We start from the raw sequence: 22649 nt of genomic DNA, 5'->3' as shown, positions 1-22649 counted from the left end.
TAGCATACAAAGACTGTGATTCCATATACTCAACACCTCATTTAAGTGCCTCAAATGTTCCTCCCATGATCTGCTGTAAATCAAGATATCATCAAAGAATACTAAAACAAATTTACGCAAATGCTTATTGAATATGTAGTTCATGCATGACTGAAATGTAGCTGGGGCATTAGTGAGACCAAAAGGCATCACTAAGAACTCGTAGTGACCGTAATGGCACCTGAAAGTTGTTTTGTGGATGTTTGACTCACACACCTTAATCTGATGGTACCCCGATCGAAGATCAATCTTTGAGAAATAAACTGTGCCATGAAGCTCATCCAGTAGCTCATCAATGTGTGGAATGGGATACTAATTCTTAATGATTTTCTTATCGAGTGCACAATAGTCAATACACATATGAAGGGTCCCATCTTTCTTATTCACCAGCACTACTGAAGAAGCAAAAGGGTTGGAACTCGGCCTGATAAATCCCATATCTAGTAGTTCTCTGATGGTCTTCTCTATCTTGTCTTTGTAGGCCTTAGGATGACGGTATGGAGTGATCATGACCGGCTTTGCTCCCTCTTCTAGCTCTATCACATGCTCAAAGCCTCTATCAAGCGATACACCAAGTGGTATATCACCAAACACCACCCCATGCTTATCTAAAATATGTTGGATATCTATATGATAAGTTTTGCCATCCTGAGATGAAGGTGCCTTAGATGAGATAAAGCATTGTGTAGCCCAAAGGATGTCTTGGTGCCTGATAATAGTCTCCATCCTGCGTAAAGAAACCTCCTTGAGGCCTCCATCTGACAATGCCCTCAATATTCTCTTCTTACCATCAGCTAGAAACTCCAACTACATCCCGCGGTGATCTATGACATATCTGCCAATCCCTTGTAACCACTACATACACCAATAACTACATCATAATCCTCTAATGGCAGAACATAAAAATCATCTATCAATGTGTATTCTCCCATTTGAATACTGAGTTGAGGAAGCCTCCTGGTACATCCCAACATTGTACCATTTGCAAACTTCACTCCAAATACTGAAAATTCCCCTGACAGTAACCCACGTTTCTCTACCAGGTACTGATCAATAAAATTATGGGTTGCTCCAGTATCTACCAAACACACTGCACACTGCCCCTGAACAGTCCCCTTCAGTCTGAAGGCGTGGAACTTATGAAAGCTTGAAAGTGTGTCCATAGTGACATTAGTCGTAGCATATGCATCCGTAGAATTGAGCTCTATTTGTGGTGGCTCATTATGCATCCCCTCATCATCAATGTCCTGCATATGCTCATCCTCCACTTTTGAGCTCACATCAATGAAATGGGCTTTGCCTTGACCAAGGCATTTGTGACTCGGTTCCTAGGGCTCCTTCCAAGTAAAACACAACTTATTTCTTCTCAATTCTTTCCTAGATTCTTGATCAATCTTAGGAGAAGAGTTGTTTCCCTTCTACGAAGTAAATGTTTTTTGGAAGGGTTTGGAGTTCCTGGAAAAGTTTTTGTTTTGTTGAAAAGTGGAGGGTGGAGGTGAGGTATCCAAGTCTAATGTAATCTGTATGGCCTCCTACATATTCTTAGGCTTTAAAGCCTTGACTAAACCACAAAGTCTCTCATGTAGACCCTCAATGAAAAGCATCACTACCCTCCTATCAAGCATCTCAGGCACCATCACTGCTATACGCTAAAACTCATTAATATAAGACTCCACATGTCCTGACTGCTTCAAGAGAGCTAAGTCCCTATAATATAATTCCACATCCTTCCTGTCAAACCTAGCAATCGGTCTCTCTGTGAACTTTGAGTATGAGTGAATAAGAGCATGATTCTGAGTGACCAATCCATGGTGCCACCAATGCTATCCAACTCCCTCTAAGTGTAGGACAACACACTCAAAGGTTTCATCTTCACCCATAGGTTTCAAAAATAGGTATATGTCCAACTTATGGACCCATGCTCGTGCACTAATGGAGCCACTACCATCAAATGTGGATAAGGTAAGCTTGTCTGTGGCTTTCTTCAAATCATTATTCCACTGTTGTCTGGGCCATCTATCATTTCGTCCCCTCATAGAATCTGTGTTGCATACAATATTGATGCAAAGGTAAAGCATCCCTGACGTGTACCGGAAGTCGAGCCCACTCATCAGTGGCAGCCATAACTGCATTCTGAAAAGTCATTACATTTTGTAGATCAGCCAATGGTGGTTCATCTCCAAGAGTGAACTAAAGAAGCATAGGTCTATAGGTTGTCCTAGTATGTGTCATGTCTCTCCATGGTGAAATAGATGCACTTCCCAAGGAAGAAGGTGTCCTATTGCTGCCACGACTACCAGCAGCTGAAACAGATTTGCTATGCCTTTTGCGCCTATCCCTGTGGTTTCCCAAATCCATCCTATCCTGTGTATTCTGTAATTTGTCAAGAACCTGGACAATTCTTGGTCGCGCATCAGCCAAGCTCCTCATCATCTCATCAAGATCAAGTCGCTCCTGTCTTCCCTCATTCCAGTTATTCTCTTGACTAGCCATATCATTCTTTGTTGGTTGTTTAGTTACAAAGGTCAAATCCACCTAAGCCCTTTTAAGTGTGTAGAACTTGTTAAGTGTCAAATCTGCCCCGATACATAGAATCACTTCGATGACCTACAGGTTGGCAAAATCATCGCTCTGATACCACTGAAAGATGTTGAGTACTGATTGGAGCAATTTGATATAATTTTCTAAGTCTGATTTCTTTGGCCAATGGTTGGAATTTTGGTTTTTAGATGAGTTTTTTTTAGTTTTTTAAAATTTTAAGCTTTTGGAATTGACAATACAAAATGAATAACAATAACACATAAAATGGTTGACAAAAAATGAATCTCAAACTTCTAATTTTTATTTATCAGCAAAGAACAAATGAATGTAAATGATTATCTTCAACAATCCAAGCCAACTATGGCCTACTAGGAATCCAACGTTGAGAATAGAGAGTAACTTATTGGCTTGAACGAGTGAAATGACTGAATGAAGCACCTCCAACTTCAACCAATGACTCCTGAGAGCTTTATTCACCTACTAGATAATTATAAAAAACAATTTAGTGAAAAAATCCATATTCCAATGCATGTCCTTAACTTTTCCCAGGAGAAACCCCAATTTGGTGCATCTTCTACCCATTGTTTTGCTCTTTATCTCCAGTATGATCCAAGTTCACCAAATAACCAATGGATTTTCACTTATTTGTTGTTGATGATGAGATTTGTATGAATACACTAATGCAAAACTCATTAAATTATTTTATTGAAAATCCAAGCATGCTCTAGGTGGTACAATTCGACTAGGGAGAGAATAGTTGTCCACAATTTTCCACAAACTCTGAAATAACTTACCAAAACCTGCTAAAATCTGATATTCAATCTTTAATCCTGCTATAGTTGCTCACAAACTTTGATTTTTGGCCCTTATTGGCTAAATATGCACGTTCCTGGCAAAATCGATGGCACAACAATGAGGGATTTCATCCTCTCACCCAAAATATGAAGATTTTCGTCTTCAAACCCAATTTCAGCCCCTGCAAGCATTGCAAACCTGCAAATGCAAATAATTCTCAAAAATACCAATCTCCAATAATGCCAAAAATGATACGTACAAGGCTCTTTTATCACTTCAACCCTAAATCGAACTCTTTGTGGCATCTTTTAAAGATTCCTTGGAATATTTCTCTCCCTTAATGTGGTGCCATCTTGAGGGGGGGTCTTATCATGAAATAATAACCAGCTTTTAAGTTATTAAAACCTTCTAAGAAAGTGTGCAATGCAACTTTTTAATATAAAGTTACTTATTCCAAGATAAAGTTATAAGTTACTTTTTTTATTAATTTTTCCTTAATTTAGAAAAAGTAACTTTATAACATAATATTATAAATTTTTATTATAAATAGCTCACCAAAGTAAAATTTGACTAAGTATTGGTCCTCTTTTGCTAACCAATCATCCCCTACCCTGTGAATTTGCCTGCAGAGATGGTTAACAGGCAAATCTATGCATCTGAATAGCAACTAGAAAAGTGGGGACATTACAATGTAAGTTGCACGGCCAATATGAACTTAACCCTTTGGAGCTGAAAATAATATAAATGGTCTTCCAACACCTAATTTTGCGACATTTCATTATTATAGAATATCATTTACACTAAGTTGCACAGCCAATATGAACTTGACTTTATAAATGGACTAACGTTTGACCAGAATCATCCTTGGCTCCATACACCACTTGTAATTATAAAACGCTCCAAAACTACATGATTTCCATATACATTACAAGAACAAAGGGTGACAAAAAGGAAGATCTGACAATGGTTACAATGGCATTTGCTAGAAAGTTCATCATCAAATATATGTAACTTCCAATTCTAATTGTTCACTCCCATTTCATTGATTTCACCTTTTATCTTTGTTTTCTCCATTTGGCTTGACATATAGTTTAACATATTTAACAAGCAATCTTGCAGTTGAACCCAAAGTGCACTTCTTAGTAACACCATGAATTGTTGGCTTAAACAATAATAATATTGTTGAATTAGAATAAAAAGGAGCTCCTGATTTCAAACATCAATTCCTAAATAAGAATTAACAAATTAAAAGAGATTATCAAGGAAAGCTACATTTTGGCTGAAGAAAAATGGAGTAAAAAGCACTGGAAAAAATTCCACCACTATATGTATAGCTAGCTTGTAAGATGATATCATAGCTAATGACAGCCATAAGTATTAAGGGAATTTGATCTTCACAGGTAAAATAAAGTGTTAAAAAAGAAAGACAAGTTTGAGGTTTCCTATTCCACAAACAAATTTAGATGCAGCAAAAACAATTCCATCCAGGCATGTACAAGTTTGTCAAATAAATTAAAGTTTAATAAATGTTATGACCATCAGGAAAATTTGACAAATAGAAAGGGGAAAATTTGACAAAGATTTAACTTATTTGAAATATGCCAGTCATGCTCAGAAGCTTTCTTGAGAACAGCTGTACTCTGCAATCTAGAACAGTTTGAGAATCAGGTATTGAAAGCCAACGCCTGGATAGCTTATACACTGGATGAACAATGATGTGCAAAGAAGCAGCCGCTCACCATAACCGTCCAGCTTCAATTTTCAGACATCAGGCAGCTCAACAATCATAAATGGACTCTACCATGGGAAGACATTTGGAGAGCTGGGTAAGCGTGCTGTCAGTACTTCTACTCCTGTCTCTGTTACCTGCATTTACACAAATAGTCATCAGATATAGAACCCTTTATAATTAAACACATTTCCAGAAAAAAAATGATGAAATGCTTGATCATGGATAGATATGATATGAATATCGTGTAAACCCCAGCCATCCAGAATATAAATGTATCAGACAAACAAAAATGTCTAAATGCCTTGGCAGAAAGAAGTTTCAGATATTTATGTCAACTTTCAAAGATTTGCTTGCCTCACTCTACTTAAATTTGAGAACACCTATTTTGATTTTATACACATGAACTATACATACATGTTTCAGGTAAAATCCTACTGAAATGCTCATCAGCTACAGAGAAACGGTTTATAAATCTTGTATGTAAACTATTAATCAAAATAATGAACATATTGTTGTGATGCTCCGTAAGTCTAAGATCAGGCTAAATCCTATCTAAATGCTTGCTACTTGTAGAGAAACCGTTTGGAAATCTCATACATAAGCCACAAGTCCAAATTACTAACATATAACTGTGATGATCTATTAGTGATTGGAAACATCATACAGCACATTCCACTAGCATATGCCATAAGCCTTTGTGGCGGGACTGCAGTGAAAATCCATTTTAAAAAGTTACAAAAGATGCGTCATATTATGAGTCAATGAATAGCATTTATGGTTTTTACAGACTGATAGTCATTATGCTTGCTATTTATTATAAATGTATCATTGATCATAGCATGTCTTCCCCCTCGTGAAACTTCATAGGCATGATCATAACGTGTCAAGAAAGAAGCCATTATAAAGTCTTTTGTAATGTAAATAAGCCATTTTGCTACGAAGCTCATATTTAATGACAAGTACGTACCACATGGTGGTAGGTTGTGGCATTGCAGATAGTTAAATGGGGTATATCGCTACAATTTTCAATATTATTGGCTTGTGTAAGAAGCTGCCCACTTCACTATAAATAAAGGTCAAGCCTTCTACATAAACAGTCTATTTTCATATCAATACAAGTATATATGATATTTTCATATTTTTGGGGAGTTTTCCTCTTTTGGATTTTCAAGTGCAATCTCAATTTTAGGTGTTATTTGGCCCTACTATTTTTTAAAATTTCTTGAGTAGTGATTCCTTGTGTTTGTAGGTATGACCAAGTTTACTACTAATCCATTGAGCAAAGATCAGACCAGATACATGAACAAATCTAAGCTAAGAAGTTACAAAACCATTCATCTGCAGCCATAAATAGCTGTTATTTATTTCATTAATGATGTCTATCGCTTGCTGTTCAATCTACTGTGAATTCTGTATTATGATGTAATGTTCATATGTTAAACATAATCCTAAGCCTATATGAATATACAAATCAAACATTTAAGCATGAGAAATTTACTATGGTTCTTAACAGTGTATGTTCTGAAAGATGTAACATTTCTCATAAGAAGTAAACTATGCAGATGATTTCTTGAGCCAAAAGCTTGCATCGATTAATTAATTTGATATTCTGTAATTGCTGTCATAAAAACCGGCACTTCAAAAGTTACAAATTTTGATGTTTACTTCTATTTTCTAAGTTAAGCACTCAAATAAATGAAATAAAAAAGAATAATATTGATTGTAATCATGTTAAAAGTTTCGTTAATGACTTGGAAAAGAATAACTATCCTAATACAGATCAGATTGGAATGTGAGCAGAATTTGGTATTGGTTTGTGTCTGGGCTCCTGGTATGTCCCTGGGCGAACCCAGAGACGTAGCAGGAACGGAGCAGTACCTGGGCCAACCTAGGACCAGAACCCAGGCTTGCAGGGAAGAACCTGTTAACTTAGTTCATAATCACTGATTTTAGATGTATCAAGACAAGATAGCTGCTGTAATTTGATGTTATGGAAAAATTGATAATTCTAGTATCTTGGTTTCAACAGAATATAAATTTTGTTCTGACTGATGTATTGTTTTCATCATTTGAAAGTAAATTCAAAGAGCTTTCAAATGATTTTTTTATATCTTATAATGAAAAATAATGTGATCTGCCTAGTTTTTGAGTCAATCTCATTGACCCATATTTCATGAAATATGGATTAATGAGATTGACTCAAAACTAGGCAGTTGAATACTGATAGAAGACCACATAATTTGATACACTGAGGAAAACACCATCTACTTGACTGTCATGAAAATTTTAAAAAGAACAAAGGTTTAAAAGTTAATTTCTATTTTCACCCTCAAAACCCTAGCCATTTTTTTTTGTATTTGAAAAGAGATAACAAATCACTTTCAAAGAAGGAATAAAATTCCTAGTTCCTTATATTTCCAATAATTTTCAGAAGCCCTAATTTTGCTTTAGCAAAGGTGTTATATTTCTGAATAGTTTAAGTACAATATTACATGTGTGTCATACTGTTTATGATGTCTCTGATAGTTCTGATACTTAATGTAAGTACAGATGCCAAGCTAATAGGATGAGAGGGAGGGGGGGGTGAATCATACAAACTTAATCTTCCATAAAAACAACAGATTCAACCTCGGTAACATATACTTCAGTAATATAACCAAAACTGCTAAACATTCAAACTCATAAGCATAAAATCATCATAACACTCATAACACCAGATTTAACGTGGAAACCCAAATAGGGAAAAACCACTGTGGGATTTCGGACCCACTAAGAAATATACTCTTCTAGAGTATGCTTGGTTAAAAGCAAATCCTGTTAAAAATTACAAACACATTGCTAGATGTGACCCGGTTAAGGGATTTCCTTCAAATCTGTTAGGATCTTCACTTTGTTAGAAGTGACCTTGTCAAAGGATTTCAAACACTCAATCAAAATGTCACCTTGCTAGAGGATTTACAAATAAGACTGTTAAGTCCACTCGATTAAAAGATTTTCTGTCACTTCACAAAATAACAGTAATAAAATATATTTGCAACTTGCATCTAAAATACTAAAGCAGATTCTTATTTGTTCAATACAATCTAGTCATAGAACTTATCTTGTCTCTCTGCTGGGCTCTATACTCTGTTTCTCAAACAGGTCTTCAAGCTTCTGTGCTTGGTAAACACTGTGTAGCATCCCTGTGCTTACACTTGCCCGCATGCATTGTTTATCACCAGTTCCTTATTTATAAACAATTTGCTAACCGCTTAATCTCCTTGATCACATATTCCATGATCAATCATAGCCATCAGATCTTCAAACTTGACCAGGTTCAATGTATCCTTCGATCTGAAAACGTTTTACCTTGCCTTGGAACTTGCATACATTTCTTGGAACTTGTGCTAAAGTATTGTGGTTCAATCTGCGCTGTAGATCTTCCTGCCGATTTTCCTTTGCCATAGATTCTTTAACAAACTTCATGCACGGCATACCAATCATTTAATCAGTTCCAACTCATTAGCTTCCTTCATTGAATAACGCTTTTAATCATTTAATGCATTTTATTACAGCTCGGTTGCAACTCGGTGAATACTAAACTTCACTCGATAGACATTCCACCTTCATTAACCGATAGCGATAACCTTAGGGTTTACCAACTAGGTTCCTTAGGGTTTACCGAGTAGGTTCTTTGCTCGGTAACATAGTATAGTATTAACCTTACAAACAATAGCATATGTAGGATATCAAAACAATCTAAACATCATGATCTCATCATTGTCTAACTCAATAATAGTTGCCCATTGAATAACTTATTTCTCCTCTTATTCATCACATTCTTTCTGTGTCTTTTACCGACATCTTTATACTCATCAAATCATACTTCTTAAGATATGGCAACATCATACTAAATTAGAAAATCAATTTCTTGACATCAATGACAAAATAATAATATTAAGACAGTAAACATCCTTAATCAGTTATATCCATAATCATCAACAACCTTCTCAATATCCTAATTGAAATGCCAACAATCTCCCTTTGTTTGTTATAATGCCAACAGTCTCTTTAGTACTTTGTTTTTAATATTTTATAACCTTTTTTTGTTTATTTATCTTATTTCTATTGTTTTATCTTTTGACTAAAATTAACCCATTAAATCGATGAATTTCTTTCAAAGGGCTTGTCTGCTTTTTTAATGATCACAATGTTATTGCTTTCATAATCAGCATTGCATCCTTTCTTGTTCGTTAAAGTTATACCACCCTAATTTTGCGGTGGGCCTTAACTTGTTTGCATTTCAGTTCAGGCTCTAGTATTTGCATATTTGACTCTTTTTTCTATTGCTATATGTGCTTATTTGGCTGTTTTAAGACATGTAAACAATTATAGTACTGTTATACATTCATTATTTTTAGTTTTATTGTAATGCAATGTATTGTTTGACTTCGAAACTTTGAAATTTCAAATTTTGGGTGTTTAAGTGACATACGCAACCTTTGAATTATGATAAACCGGTGATAAGAATAGACTTATGTCAATGTATTCTTTAAACACATTAATTTATGTTTCTTTGCATAATCTTTGTTTGTTTGTTTTTTTATTCACAAGCCTAAGTCAAAATTTCGGGTCGGTAAGTCTATATTAAAATAATATAATATTAATTCTATAATGGTCATCTTAGTTAGCTTTTTAGTTCATTTAGTCTTTTAAGTGCCACTAATGCATAGTTAGCTTTTTAGTTTCATATTGAAGCTTTAATTTAACGGTTCATTCTTTTTAGAACACCATCTTGTAATTCCTTTATATACGTTGTATATTCATAATTAATTCATTCAATTATTTTTCATGGTATCAGAGCAGATCAATGGGCTTCTTTAGGATTTGGCGAATTTTTTAATAAAAATTCATGGTCTTCTTTTTGGATTTTTTTCCAGAATTTTTTAATCGATTTTTAAATGAAAAAATCATTAGTGAGATTTCTGAAAGTTGGTAACATTTTTTATAGGGTTTGCGCCCTGTGTGGCTAGGGCACATTCTTTTCTGCAGATTTTCGCAACTTTGTTGCATCGGATTCTCATCGGATTTCTGAGTTTTTTTTTTTGTTTTTTTTGGCAACGGTTATTTTCTGGTTTTCACACCACCTATTTGTGGGTTTTCTGAAGCTGCTTTTTTTTTGGCCGAAGTTATCGCATTTTTTGAGGTTTTTTTCAGCACGCGGGGTCGCGATTATTGGACGTGAAAAGGGTTTTCATTCATATACATTGTATATTCGTAATTAATTCATTCAATTATTTTTCAGTCTATGCCATGTTCAAGTTTTCAAACAATGGTTCATAACATAGCTCACAGCCCTTTGCATATCTCTCCTTATAAAAGACCATTCTCATGGCACACTTATGACTCAAGGTGCAACAGGTGAGCTTACAGTACCTTATATTTTTAGTAAGGGACAAATGCTATGGTGTCAAATTCTCTCACCAATACAATTCCACTAAACCAACGTGAAACTAATAGTCCTGCACTTTCTACCTCACTTTCATCAAATGAATCAAGCCCTTCAAATTGCAATTATAATGTGCTAGGCCCTCTTCTATACACCAGTGATCAAAAGAATGCGGAAAAAGATAGAGGTGGAGGTTGAAGAGAACAATGAAGTAACTTGGGCAGAGATGGAAAGACATCCTTTTGAATTCATGGAATGCGAGACAAATCAAGGAATTGTTCTTGTTGACATGACCTCTGCAGAGCATATAAATGAGAAGGCAAAATAAGTTTCTTGTGATTAGTTTAAATTTTCTTTTGCTTTGATAGTCAAACTTTACTTCCAGCATAGTATTTGACATGCAAGACTTTATTTTCAGTTGGACATATTTGATATTTGTTGTTTTATTTGATGAGTATTGTTTTATTGACTGCACGTTGATGATATGCATAACAGATCGTGGTGATATTTTTGTTTGAATATGCAAAATGGTTTTTGTATTTTCTGATGTAAACACTAAATATAATAGGAAGAATATTTTATCACATTCATGCAATGATGCTGCATATGCAATGTAGATATATGGTAAAATAAGTTTAAAAATGTGAATGATATTTAAGATGTCAAAAGAGTCTTACATTATTAAGAGGAAGGTTTACCCCTTTGGGTTAGGCTGAAAATGTATATTAAGTGGATCCCACCCATAAAAATAATTGATAATGTGTTCTTATATCATTGACCTAAAGTGTTAAGTGACTTTAGTCGACACAGTGTTTTAAAACCAAAATCAATTCCATTTGGTCACTCCTTATAAAGTTACTTTATAAAAACAATAGATACATAATGATTATTAAACGTTGTTTTAATTCATAAGTTATTTTATCTTATAAAGTCAATAACTTTAGTACAAATCTACTTTATAAAGTATGTATTGTATTCTTTTTTATTTTCATAGTCGAGTTTTTAAAACTTTAAAAAAAATATCAGTCATTATAAAGTTGATAACCAACTATAACCGAGCTATGTCTTTAAAAGGGATATTGAAGACTCATTTCAAGGAGAGATATATTAAAGATATACTAGCATTCTAAGATTTCATTCTGCTGTATTTTCTGTGCGAGACCAACTAGTGAATTGAACATGCGAATTGCAGGAAGATTGATGACAATTTTCTGGTGGTAAGGTATATTGCTTGAAGCAATTAGTTATATCAAGGTTTAATCTGATATCAATTTGACTATTTGATAATGTTTCAAGCTCAATATTTTGATGATTTGGGGACATATTGTTATCATGCACAGCTTCATGTCTCAACTTTGCTATCCAAATAATAAATGCTTCACACTCGTGGCACAAAAAATTGTTCTACATAATACATCTGCTCTATTTGTTCAAATATGATTCTTTTTATATTATATAATGGTGTGTTTTACTAACTTTAATTTAGGCATTTTTATTTTTGGTTTAGTTTAGTTAGTTTGCCTTTTCCTTTTAGCGTAGGTTTATTTTATAGCAATCATTTGATATTGATTTAATACATCATTGCTGTTTGTTTTATTTTTGCTTACTCATTTGTGGTGTTAACTTAATAGCTTTCATGAGAAACCAATCCAAATAAAGATTAGATTAATGATTTTTACCCTTTCTCAATTTGTATATGACGCAGTTATGTTAATTGAAACACATCTGTGCACACAAGTTAGTTTACCATAGCAAATAAACTACACTTTTACATCTAATTAATCATCTTGTTAGAAGATCTCTTCATGATTAAAGTAGTTTGATTCTGATTTAACTTTCACAATAGGTGAAACCGTGAAAGGGTTGATTGGTTGAGTCAATAAAATTTTCAAGTCAACATATGCTTTATCAGACTCAATTGTTAAAGTGGACACTACTTTATACAATTTTTTTATAAAGTGAATTACTTTCTTTGTCAATTAGGAAGAGGCACAATAAAGCACGGAAAACACCCAAGTTAAATTCAGATGGATAACTATGGAGCTTTCACAGCAAAAATATGTTTAGTTGTCCAATTTTGGATACGACATATTTCAACCAATGAGGCCAGGTCCAACTGCTGGATACATTTCAGGTGACAAATACCACTCGATCATGTCATCTTAACCAAAGGCATAACCTTGCAGTTGAAAGAACAGTACTTACCATCAAATTATCAGAAAATAACTTGTTCCTATTTAACTTATAATTGGGCCCACCAAATATATTTTTTAGCTTTATAAAACTTCTTAGTAAACCAACTGTGGATAGAATACAGATCGCTAGCAAGAATGTAGCTGCTAAAAGGCAAATTCACGTAATGAGAAGCATGCCCTTCCTTTAGTTCAAAATGATTACTCAATTACCAAGGAACACAATTTTTTATCCTTAACATCTTTTGCTTTTAAATTTTTACACTTCATTAGACACTTTTATTTCCAATATCTAATAACATGGTCTTTAATATTTGTGACTATAGCTTTTAATAAAACCCAAATGCCATATTAATTATTATGGTTTCTCACAAAAACTTTATTTTCTAACCCTTTGAAATTTAAATGGGCAAAAATGTCCCTAAGGATTGTGGCATACAGGCAATAAGGGAGACTCACATAAGTATGATACATGTTCAAATCCCCTTTGCTGCAATGAGGTGGCCCATAACTCTAGGGAACATATCATAAGGTTGTGTTGTAACAATTATGGAGTAAATTTAATGATTTGAGTAGGATCCATGATTAAATATTTTTAAGAATGTAGTCAGTTTACTCCACACTGTGGTAAAGGTAGCCCATAACATCACCTAAGATTTACCAAACAAAATAAAAAGAATGAACAAAAATTGTGTGAGCTCGGGGAAAACTATATATTTACCCCTTCACATCAATTTGGAGGTATTTGTGTACTTTTGTGGTTTTGGGTTAAGACAAATTACTTAATATTTTCAAGGTACTTGAAGTATATTAATACATACAATTGCACATTAGTGTATATTTTCATGTGAAGTTGGGACAGTTCGTAACTTATTAATAAGGTTCACTGCACAAACCCTAGTACATTTTCATAAGAAAATGTTAATAAGGCAAAGTTTTTCAAAGAGCGCAAGATGTTCATAATCAGAGTGCAAAATTTATGGTTTTCCTAAGATAATTAAAAATCTCACACAGAAATTCCCAGGATATCATTTATTTGTTCAGAAGAAATTCCCTCCGACTTCAAATATTGTAGACAAAGCAGTCTGCCATGCTGATGAAAGATTTTATGCTTCCTCGTTGAATGAGATGCTACTGATAATCATATGTATAAGAATGTACCATCTACTCGTCTGGATCACTATTCAGAGAGTATCCATAATTTACCAGATTTAATGTGTGTGTGCATTCCATTTGTCATTTCCTTATTTAAACCTGCTAAATGTTCATACTCAGTTCAGTAGATTAAATAATTGAATGTCTTACTTAAGAAGGTGTACTGGTACCAGTGGCAAATGAAAGCACCTAGGTTCTACCAAATTTCCAAGATATAATATACCCTGTAAACATGCAATGGAGTGATAAAGCAAAACACTACTCACTAAGAGGGTGTGCTCAAACTGGGCACTACGCTTCCCATCTGCTGTCACAGCTGTCCATCCATCTGGCCACATTCTGTCGCGCCATACTCCTATTGAAGTGGAAGTCTTTCATTGTGACAAATGAAATATAATATTGAATTCAATAATAAATAAATAAACAACCCTATTCAAATATGTCATACCTGCATTGATCATAGGCTCAATTGTAAATATTTGACCTGCTTTCATTATGCCAACAGCTTTATTTCCTATATTGAGGTCAAGGAGATATTTCCCAAATTTCAAGAGAGTGCCACCCAACTATAATAATGTTTTCCTCTTGCAATTACAAAATCATAAAAAACTTAAATTATATTTATAGCATAATAATACAGGTCATACATGACTCAAAATGAATAACTTATACTCCATCTTTTGTAGTCTCCATTTTTCCCTAGATCATTAAACAAGAACTAGAAGCCAAAGAAAGCTCAATATCCGGGGCTGTTCAAGTCAAAGGGTATTTTGAGTCAAAAGGATACGAGCATAATGAGGAATATTTGGTGCGCAATGGAAGAGCTCACAAATACCATGCCCACAATAGGATTTCACCTGTTCCACATACTACAAATCTCAACAAAGAGAGTAATATTTTCAGGAGAGCATGCAACCTAAAGTAAAATTAAAATGTCCAAATAAAATGACCCCCATACCACAGATAACCCTGACATTGAAGCATGTCGATTGATAACCTCACCCACTTCACGAAACCTTACTCCAGGTTTTACTAAGCATAGCAAATGAACAGAACACTTCAGTGGGAGATAAAAACTCATTAGATATCATAAACTGCACAATCAAACCTCCATAAATATGTTGTTCACTTTTCTATAATTTTGCAGAAGTTCAATCAAATGCAACAAAATCCTATACATGAACAAGATCCAGGAAACAGACAAAAAAACCTGTTTATGATAAGCAATGCACCCCATGAAATACATAAACAGGTTATATATAGCATCTTAACCACAGCCACACATGAGTAAACCCCAATCTACTAGAGACCGAAGTTGTTAATTAGAGACGAGTACTTCAAAAATTTCAACCATTTTCATGATATGATTCCAGTCAATAAAATTATAAACATAAAAAGACTGGAACAAAAACGGTAGTGCAAAGCAACACCTCTTCCCATTAGGGAAGCTGAGAAACGTTGCCAATAAAAGATGAGAACTAATACACTTTGAAAATGTTGCCAATGAAAGATAAGTACCAACAATATAGATCATTTTCATTAAAAGTTTTAAGTCAATAGAATTATAGACATAAAAGACTGGGAAAAAAAAGGTTAGTTCAAAACAACTGTTACAACAAATAAGCCAAGCTAATACAACACGACAAGTTACATGTGATATCTATCTAGTTTCATTGACATGTTCTACGATAAGTCGGAAGTTTGACAAAGTCACAACAGCTATTTTAGCTATTTTCTAAAGTAGACAGAGTTTAATTGTTACTCAGAAGCCTAGATGACGTGTAACTCCATCTATGGATTCTTAATTATTTTGGTTCAGCATTATCAAAAGTCCAATATATAACATCACAATTTAATGAATTAATTTAGCTACTGAGCCTTTAACAACAAACTCCCCCCTTCTGCTCATATAGAATATCCACTGAAATCTTGTGAAGTTCAGGCAAACAAAAGAAATTTTATCAATTAACAGAATAGTTTTTGATGAATCCATCAATATCCCTACCCTGCAATCTGGTTATCAAATACATAATCTTTGGAGAACCAACCAGAATGTTACAAATCATGCTTTAGTACTTTGTAAAACAAGCCCCAGAAATATCCACAGTTGTTTTCCAGAAAATTCAAGATTTTCCTAGACATTCCAGAGTACAATATCAACAAAATGCTAACAGTGAAATGGCCTCGGGCATTCCTCACACATTCATATTGTTGGATGTTTTATATGTAAATTGCTACACTTAACAAAAGTAAAACTGTATGATTTCCCATTCAAATCTGTCCATAAGAATGGCCCTAATGATTGGATTGCACTTACATAACTATTGCAAGAAACTAAGGGTTCTTACAATCCATACCAGTCTTCTGCAAATGAGAGAAATAAGTACCTCTGTCTTTTTTGTGTTATATAGTCTCATGTGGAACTGAAAATCCTTTTAAATCAAGCAATAGAACTGTCACCATTTGAATTGCCAAATATCTATTATCCCTAGTGTTTTTTCAAAGTGTATGAAGACTAGTACAAGATTATTGAATACAAAACTCTAAAGGGTTTTAAGTCAGTGTTTTTCTCTAGCATGAACGATAGAATGAGCAGCTAATCAAAACAAAAGCATATGTGATTTGATAGATGGAAAAGTACCACCCTTCCAAAAAAACCTTGTTACAATTTAAAATAAATACCTATTGCGATTGCTTTCTCCAGACATTCGTTTGTAGACTGAACCAGTTGTTGAGAAGCCTCATCGACTTTACCAACAAAATATGTTTCATTTAGATCTCCTGCACATCAATTGAAATGTCATAAAACAAAAGTTTAGGAACAAAAATCTATAGAAACGGCAACAAAAAAATGTCCATTTTCATACCATGAACACCATTGTAATAAACAGTGACATCCACATTCACGATATCTCCTTCCTCCAATCTCCTGGAGTCAACAGAAATCAATTTACATGGAACAGATTGATATCTATGCAAAAAACACAATATGGAACAGGCAAATTGAATATTAATTGTTATGTACTTGAATAGAGGCATATCTTTCTTTTAATATATAATATATTAATAAATAAAAAAGCACTAGACATGTGCCAACAAATAGTTTGTCTCCATGCCTCTACCAAGCATAACAGCCAATTTTGTACAAGCATGAAAATGCATTAAAATCTATATTACCTTTCATATAAACAATATACAGAACAAAGGGTATCCAAGAAGAAGTCCACCCAAACAATGGATACATATGCAGCATTACATTGACTTAAAAAACTTTCTTAAAGGTCTTTGTGTATCTAGAAATTTTTTCACATCTTAGCCGATGCCAAAGAAAACATCTACCAGTACCAGGAATGCATCACTCTGATTATATATGTGAATTCAAACCTTATCCATCCATGTGAAATCCAAAACAAAATAATATTTATACCTACTCTTTGGACTCAAAGTAAAAAATAAACTCTCTTTAAGATAGAAATTAGTACACAATACTAATGAAAAGTATTAACAAAATCTGAACATCAAAATGTTTTTGAACACAAATGCACTCTAAAAATTGTACCTGGCGTCTGGGATGCCATGACAGATAACCTCATTCACAGACCTGGTCAGTCAAAAGCATCATTATGATTAAAGAAACAAGATATTCAATAAAATGATTCCAACAAAATGGAAAGAACAAGAATCTCACTAACACCAAGACAATCTAACACAACAAGCAAATTGCATAAAAACAAAAGAAGATGCAATAATCCCAAAAGAATACTCACGTGCAGCAAGATTTTGGAAAGAAATGATAGTTTAATGGAGATGGATATCCACCTGGGTGACCAAACAGGATTTTAGAAACAAATATGGAAAAAAAATCAAGTTATTAATTGAAGGCAACTAGTCAAATCTAAACTTTGCATACCAAAAGAAAAAAAAAACACCTAAAAAAAATGGTGCAATGTCGTATCCTTAGAAATTCCAAATAAATTAATTTCAAGTTTGGTCATTATGATTTCGCATTAAACACATACAGTGGATTAAAAGTTTCAGCTTTGATTTCTTTGTTTCTAAAAGAAACACTTGGAATCAATCAATGTTACATTAAGAATACTCTTCTCACCAGCAGAAATAGTTGCTTCATGAACAACCTCATCAATTTCATCCGTGGTTATCCCTGGTCTAATAGCTCTGGCAGCAGCATCTTGAACCTCCCTTGCAATCTAAACTTGAAACAACAACAAATACTAATGAACTAAAGCATGGTAACAGGTTGTGAAGTAAGAAGACATTAAATACAATGAACAAGAGCACAACAAAATAAATAATAAATTCTCCATTGTCTGACAGATGGAAAAATTGATGTAACATGAATAGAAGTTTAAAATATATTATAAATACATTGTTAAAATAATCTTCAGCAATTGTATCATTGTTTTAAAAAAAACATGAGACAAACCTACCATGCATTTCAGACATGTACACTATCATTTCCAATGTGAATTCCAAGCGTTTTTAAAAAGTACACAATTTTAGATATTTATTCACAACACAGCTTAATAAACTACAATACTGACAGGTATATTCAGTGCAAGCAAAAATTCCATTACTGTGTTGCAGATGTGATTGGTAATGTCATGTTTGGAAAATTTCACGTACATTAGACTCCAAGCACACAATTATGATAATTTCTACTTAAATATTTAAACAGTTAATATGTATTGATTCTGAATGAAATTGATTCAGAATTTCAGTTAATATTTTTGATTCTTTATTAGATATTACATTTAAAATTTAGACTTATCTTCTGCAGTGGCCAATAAAATTAACCTTTAATATGCAGTGAATTACAATTAATTGGAATGTCTTTGAAAGGTCTCCAGAATTGTACACTAGTTATTGACAGCGATTCTAACTATCCAACACATGAAACTTCCATGCAATGTATTGTCCCAGATCTGAATCGAGGGTTTTCATCCTCTAGTTCAGTAATGGAATTTAGAGGGAAATCATCCTTAATTCCAGTACTTAAGGGGCTTCATCCTTGGGTAAGGGGTTTCATCCTTAGGTCAGATTGAACTACAGTTCCTGTAATAATAATAAAAAAATGCCATTCATATATTCTACCTTCTCCTTGGTCTTCCTTAAATACCTTTTTCATTTAATGGACGTAACTTTTCACATGCCCCTTGACCCTTATTAAAACTTAATTTTAATTTTAGTTTTATTATTAATTTATCCTTCTTAAAGAGATCTCAGAGATTTTTAGGAGAGGGCATAAGAGTCTGCCCTTTCAAAGATTGCTTGTCCTCAAGCAATCACAAGCTAGGATGCTCTTGAACTTGAAGTAAGCAAGATCCCAAACCAACCTTAAAGATTTGTAATTCTTAGACATCAATCCTCCTTGTGAACTGATTAGCTTCTGCTGCGATATTCTGATATAGATAGAAACCAAGTATTCTGATATAGATAGAAACCAAGTGATGCATGTGTAATTTTCTCGATTATGTCCAACTCTGTACTACAGTGATTTCCATGAAGAGTTATTGTTACTATACTTGCCTCAACCAAGGTGCCAATATAGTCTTTAAAAGTCATAAGGTTGATACCATCCTCTGGAGTATAAGGACAATTTCTTGTCCAGTAATCTTCTGCCTCATGTACATGTATATCCCAACAACTCTCTACAACAAAAGCAAGAGTTGGAAACAAGCAAGTTCTGTAATTTAAGATAAGATTTCTCTCATCCTCAGAAAGAATAAACAAAAAGAAATCTTGCAATAGCATATATATATATTTTTGGTCCACTTGTGAGTTTCACACATTTTGTAATTGATCCAATCAAAGAGTTTCCAAAAATACCACAAAATTCTTCTATCATTTCATTAGATAACTTAGGATCCATGGGGTGGTCAGTATCAAAATCATTGCTTGATCTAGCAATCTAATTTGTTGTATTCTCATATTCTAAACAGTAAACAATGCCCTTCAAAATGGTCACCGTGAGTTTCAGAAGTGGAACCATTCTTTCTACCAGCTAAGTATGGACGTCCTCACCTCCATCAAATTTAGAATTTATACTGAACTCAGACAGAGATTTCTCTATTGGGCTATCAACGTCTTTACAAATATTGAATTGTATGACAAAATTTGATTCACTTTCCCTGCTACTATCATCCTCGTATTTCATGAACAAGCTTGTGAGATTATAGTCATCATCAAATCCATCAAATATGCTTACCAGAATATGAATATACTCCTCTTTTATCACTTGTTTGGGACCAGCACTAGATTTGATAACTAAAAAAATTGGTGAATAGTTGGTCTCTGTATCATTGTTGCATTGCACACCAAAAGTGACAACCTGAATATGGCAGTTTAGATTACCATCTCCAAAGCAGGAAGAATCAACATCGCCATATTTGTTACTATCAAGCTCAATAATTTCATTACCTGAACTACCATTAGCACCTTGATCATCTTCCCAGCTAACAAATTGTTTTGTTTGAAGTTTGAACATTAGTATTGCCTTTGGAAGCCATTTCAGAGTAATCTAAATTTAAATTCGATTCCTGTTCATTTATTACATCAGCCGAGTGATGCAAATTTTGAATATGGTTTCTTTTGATGACCCTTGGTTTAGACTTTTGTTCTTCTCTATGAATGTTGGACATAAAGGTCTATCATCAAATCCAACAAACATTCATTGTGTGGTATTGATCTGATTTCAAGAAGCATTTGTATTATACTACTTTATGTGGGGCATTTGACCGAACATGTCCATCATTGTATCAATCTTCTTTTCAAACTTATCTGAAAGAACCATCTCCAAAAGTGTTTCCTGTCTCTATCTGCCATATTAGTTTATTTTGTCACTTATATGGAATGAGCTTTTTTATGCATCATAGGTTTAACTTGTCTTTCACAGGTTGGCAAGATCTAGCTTGGATAACATTATAATGCCCCCAATCGAAAATTCATCATAATTTGACAACTTGAAGGAGATTACTGGTTAGACCCAACAGCAATGCAAAATATGTCATCCCAAATTCCAACCACTGAAAGATAATAGTGATACTGACATTCAAAAATAACTACCCAAGTCTTTTGTGCATCAAATCAATCAATTCTGATAAAGTTTGAAATCCCAACACCCAAATGGATCATTTTCATAGGTTGCCATAGCAATTCACTAACTTACAACAAAATTTCACTCATCAAGTCCTAATATCAGATGTGCTAACTTTTGGATCAGCACCTGAGACAATCTGAAAAGCAATTTGTGTTCTCTGAGTAGCAACCACAATCCATACATTCAGACTAGATACAAAATGTACACTCTCAAAGCTCTAATAGTGGGCAGGTTATAATGAGAGTTTTTACAAGATGCCCTCTTGTCTTATTTTCTCAACACCCTCCCAATATTCAATCGAATATTTACTCCTTTACCTAGTGGACTAAGATTTGACTACTACTTATTGGAATTTATCTCACACAACTGATTTACAAGGATGTGCATTGTAAACAAGTATATTTATGCTTTGACCGAGTGATACCCACAATCATGAAGCTAACACATAGAATGAGTAATCCTCTTATCACAATGAGTCTCTAGAAATATAAAATAATACAATCTAATATACTCTTTCAATATTCTACAAAATGGCCAATGATTTCTTCTTGTCCAAAGCATCTTTCCAATGGACAACTTTGCTTCTTTCCTTTAAATTGTGCCCATACAAATATATCTAAACCCTTTCTTTTTATCCTCCTACAACAGTCTGCGAACTTCAATCATCTCCTTTGTCTTTTCGTGGCATATACTTTTAAATCTTGTTTAGGGAGCAGATTTGTATGCCAATTCCAATGACAGATTTTTGGCAAAGCCAATTAGCAATTCCTTGGCTTGCTTGGTGGTAACAAAATCTACAAACTCTTCCTTCCACGTATGATTTTGGTGGGGATTCTTCCTTCATTGCAACTTATTCAAGCATTCAAACAGCTGTGGATAACATAGACGGACATCACTTTTATGTGACCTCTTTCACAGGCTGGCAAGATCCATCTCTAATACCACTTGTATGTCCCATTAGGAATACGTTTGTATATATCAAACCCCAAGCACACAATTATGAAAGTATCTACGCAATTTATAAAAAATCAATTAATATTCTTTACTTCTGGATGAAATCAATTCAGAAAATTCAGGTAAAATGCTTAAATATTTATTAAATGTCATATTTAGAGTTCTGCTCAGAGAATTCAAACTTATCTCCAGAAGTGGCTAATAAGTTAACTTTAAATCTGCAGTGAGTTACAATTAATTGGAATGTCTCTGAAAAGTCTCCAAAACTGAACACTAGTTATTGACAGCAATTCTAACAAACACATGAAACTTCCACACAATCTCTAGGTGAGATTGCCCCAAATCTGAATTAAGGGTTTTTGTCCTCTCATTCAGTTATGGAATTCAGAGGGATTCTATCCTCTAATTCAAGACTTTAAGAGATTTAGTCCTTGGGTCAGATTGAACCGCAGTTCCATCCTTCAAGGAATAATAAATAGATAAAAGAAGTGTTCCATTCATATATACTCAGAGTTACCCGGGGACACGTCCCCGACCTGAAAACCCCCGTCCCCGTCCCAAGGACGTTTCGGGGACTTGGGGACAGCCAGGGGACGTTTCCCCCCGTCCCCAAATTGCCCTGTTTTTGGAGGGGACGTCCCCAAAACGGTGGGATGCCTGCCCTAGCTTTGGGGGACATCTGTACGTCCCGGGGAT

General features: G+C 34.1%; 1 protein-coding gene across 6 annotated transcripts in view; it reads right to left on the bottom strand.

Annotated features, from left to right (window-relative positions):
* Positions 1–4786: 4786 nt before the first annotated feature.
* Positions 4787–22649, bottom strand: part of LOC131031036 (methionine aminopeptidase 1A) — a 75964-nt gene continuing 58101 nt past the window's right edge. For 5 of the 6 annotated variants that reach the window (XM_057962043.2, XM_057962042.2, XM_057962045.2 and 2 more), the window contains 10 exons: positions 17991–18090; positions 17650–17701; positions 17442–17483; positions 16750–16811; positions 16565–16663; positions 14841–14914; positions 14670–14739; positions 14331–14396; positions 14149–14237; positions 4787–5241 (listed from right to left, as the gene is read on the bottom strand). In XM_057962043.2, the coding sequence (XP_057818026.1) occupies positions 5173–5241; positions 14149–14237; positions 14331–14396; positions 14670–14739; positions 14841–14914; positions 16565–16663; positions 16750–16811; positions 17442–17483; positions 17650–17701; positions 17991–18090 (723 nt within the window). In that variant the 3' untranslated portion in view covers positions 4787–5172. The remainder of the gene's footprint in view (positions 5242–14148; positions 14238–14330; positions 14397–14669; positions 14740–14840; positions 14915–16564; positions 16664–16749; positions 16812–17441; positions 17484–17649; positions 17702–17990; positions 18091–22649) is intronic. The other variant, XM_057962048.2, reaches the window with a different exon arrangement.

The sequence above is a fragment of the Cryptomeria japonica genome, chromosome 3 (genome assembly GCF_030272615.1).
Source record: "Cryptomeria japonica chromosome 3, Sugi_1.0, whole genome shotgun sequence".
Classification (NCBI taxonomy): Eukaryota; Viridiplantae; Streptophyta; class Pinopsida; order Cupressales; family Cupressaceae; genus Cryptomeria; species Cryptomeria japonica.
Note: the sequence above shows the minus strand (reverse complement) of the source record. Positions and strands in the feature narration are given on the sequence as shown.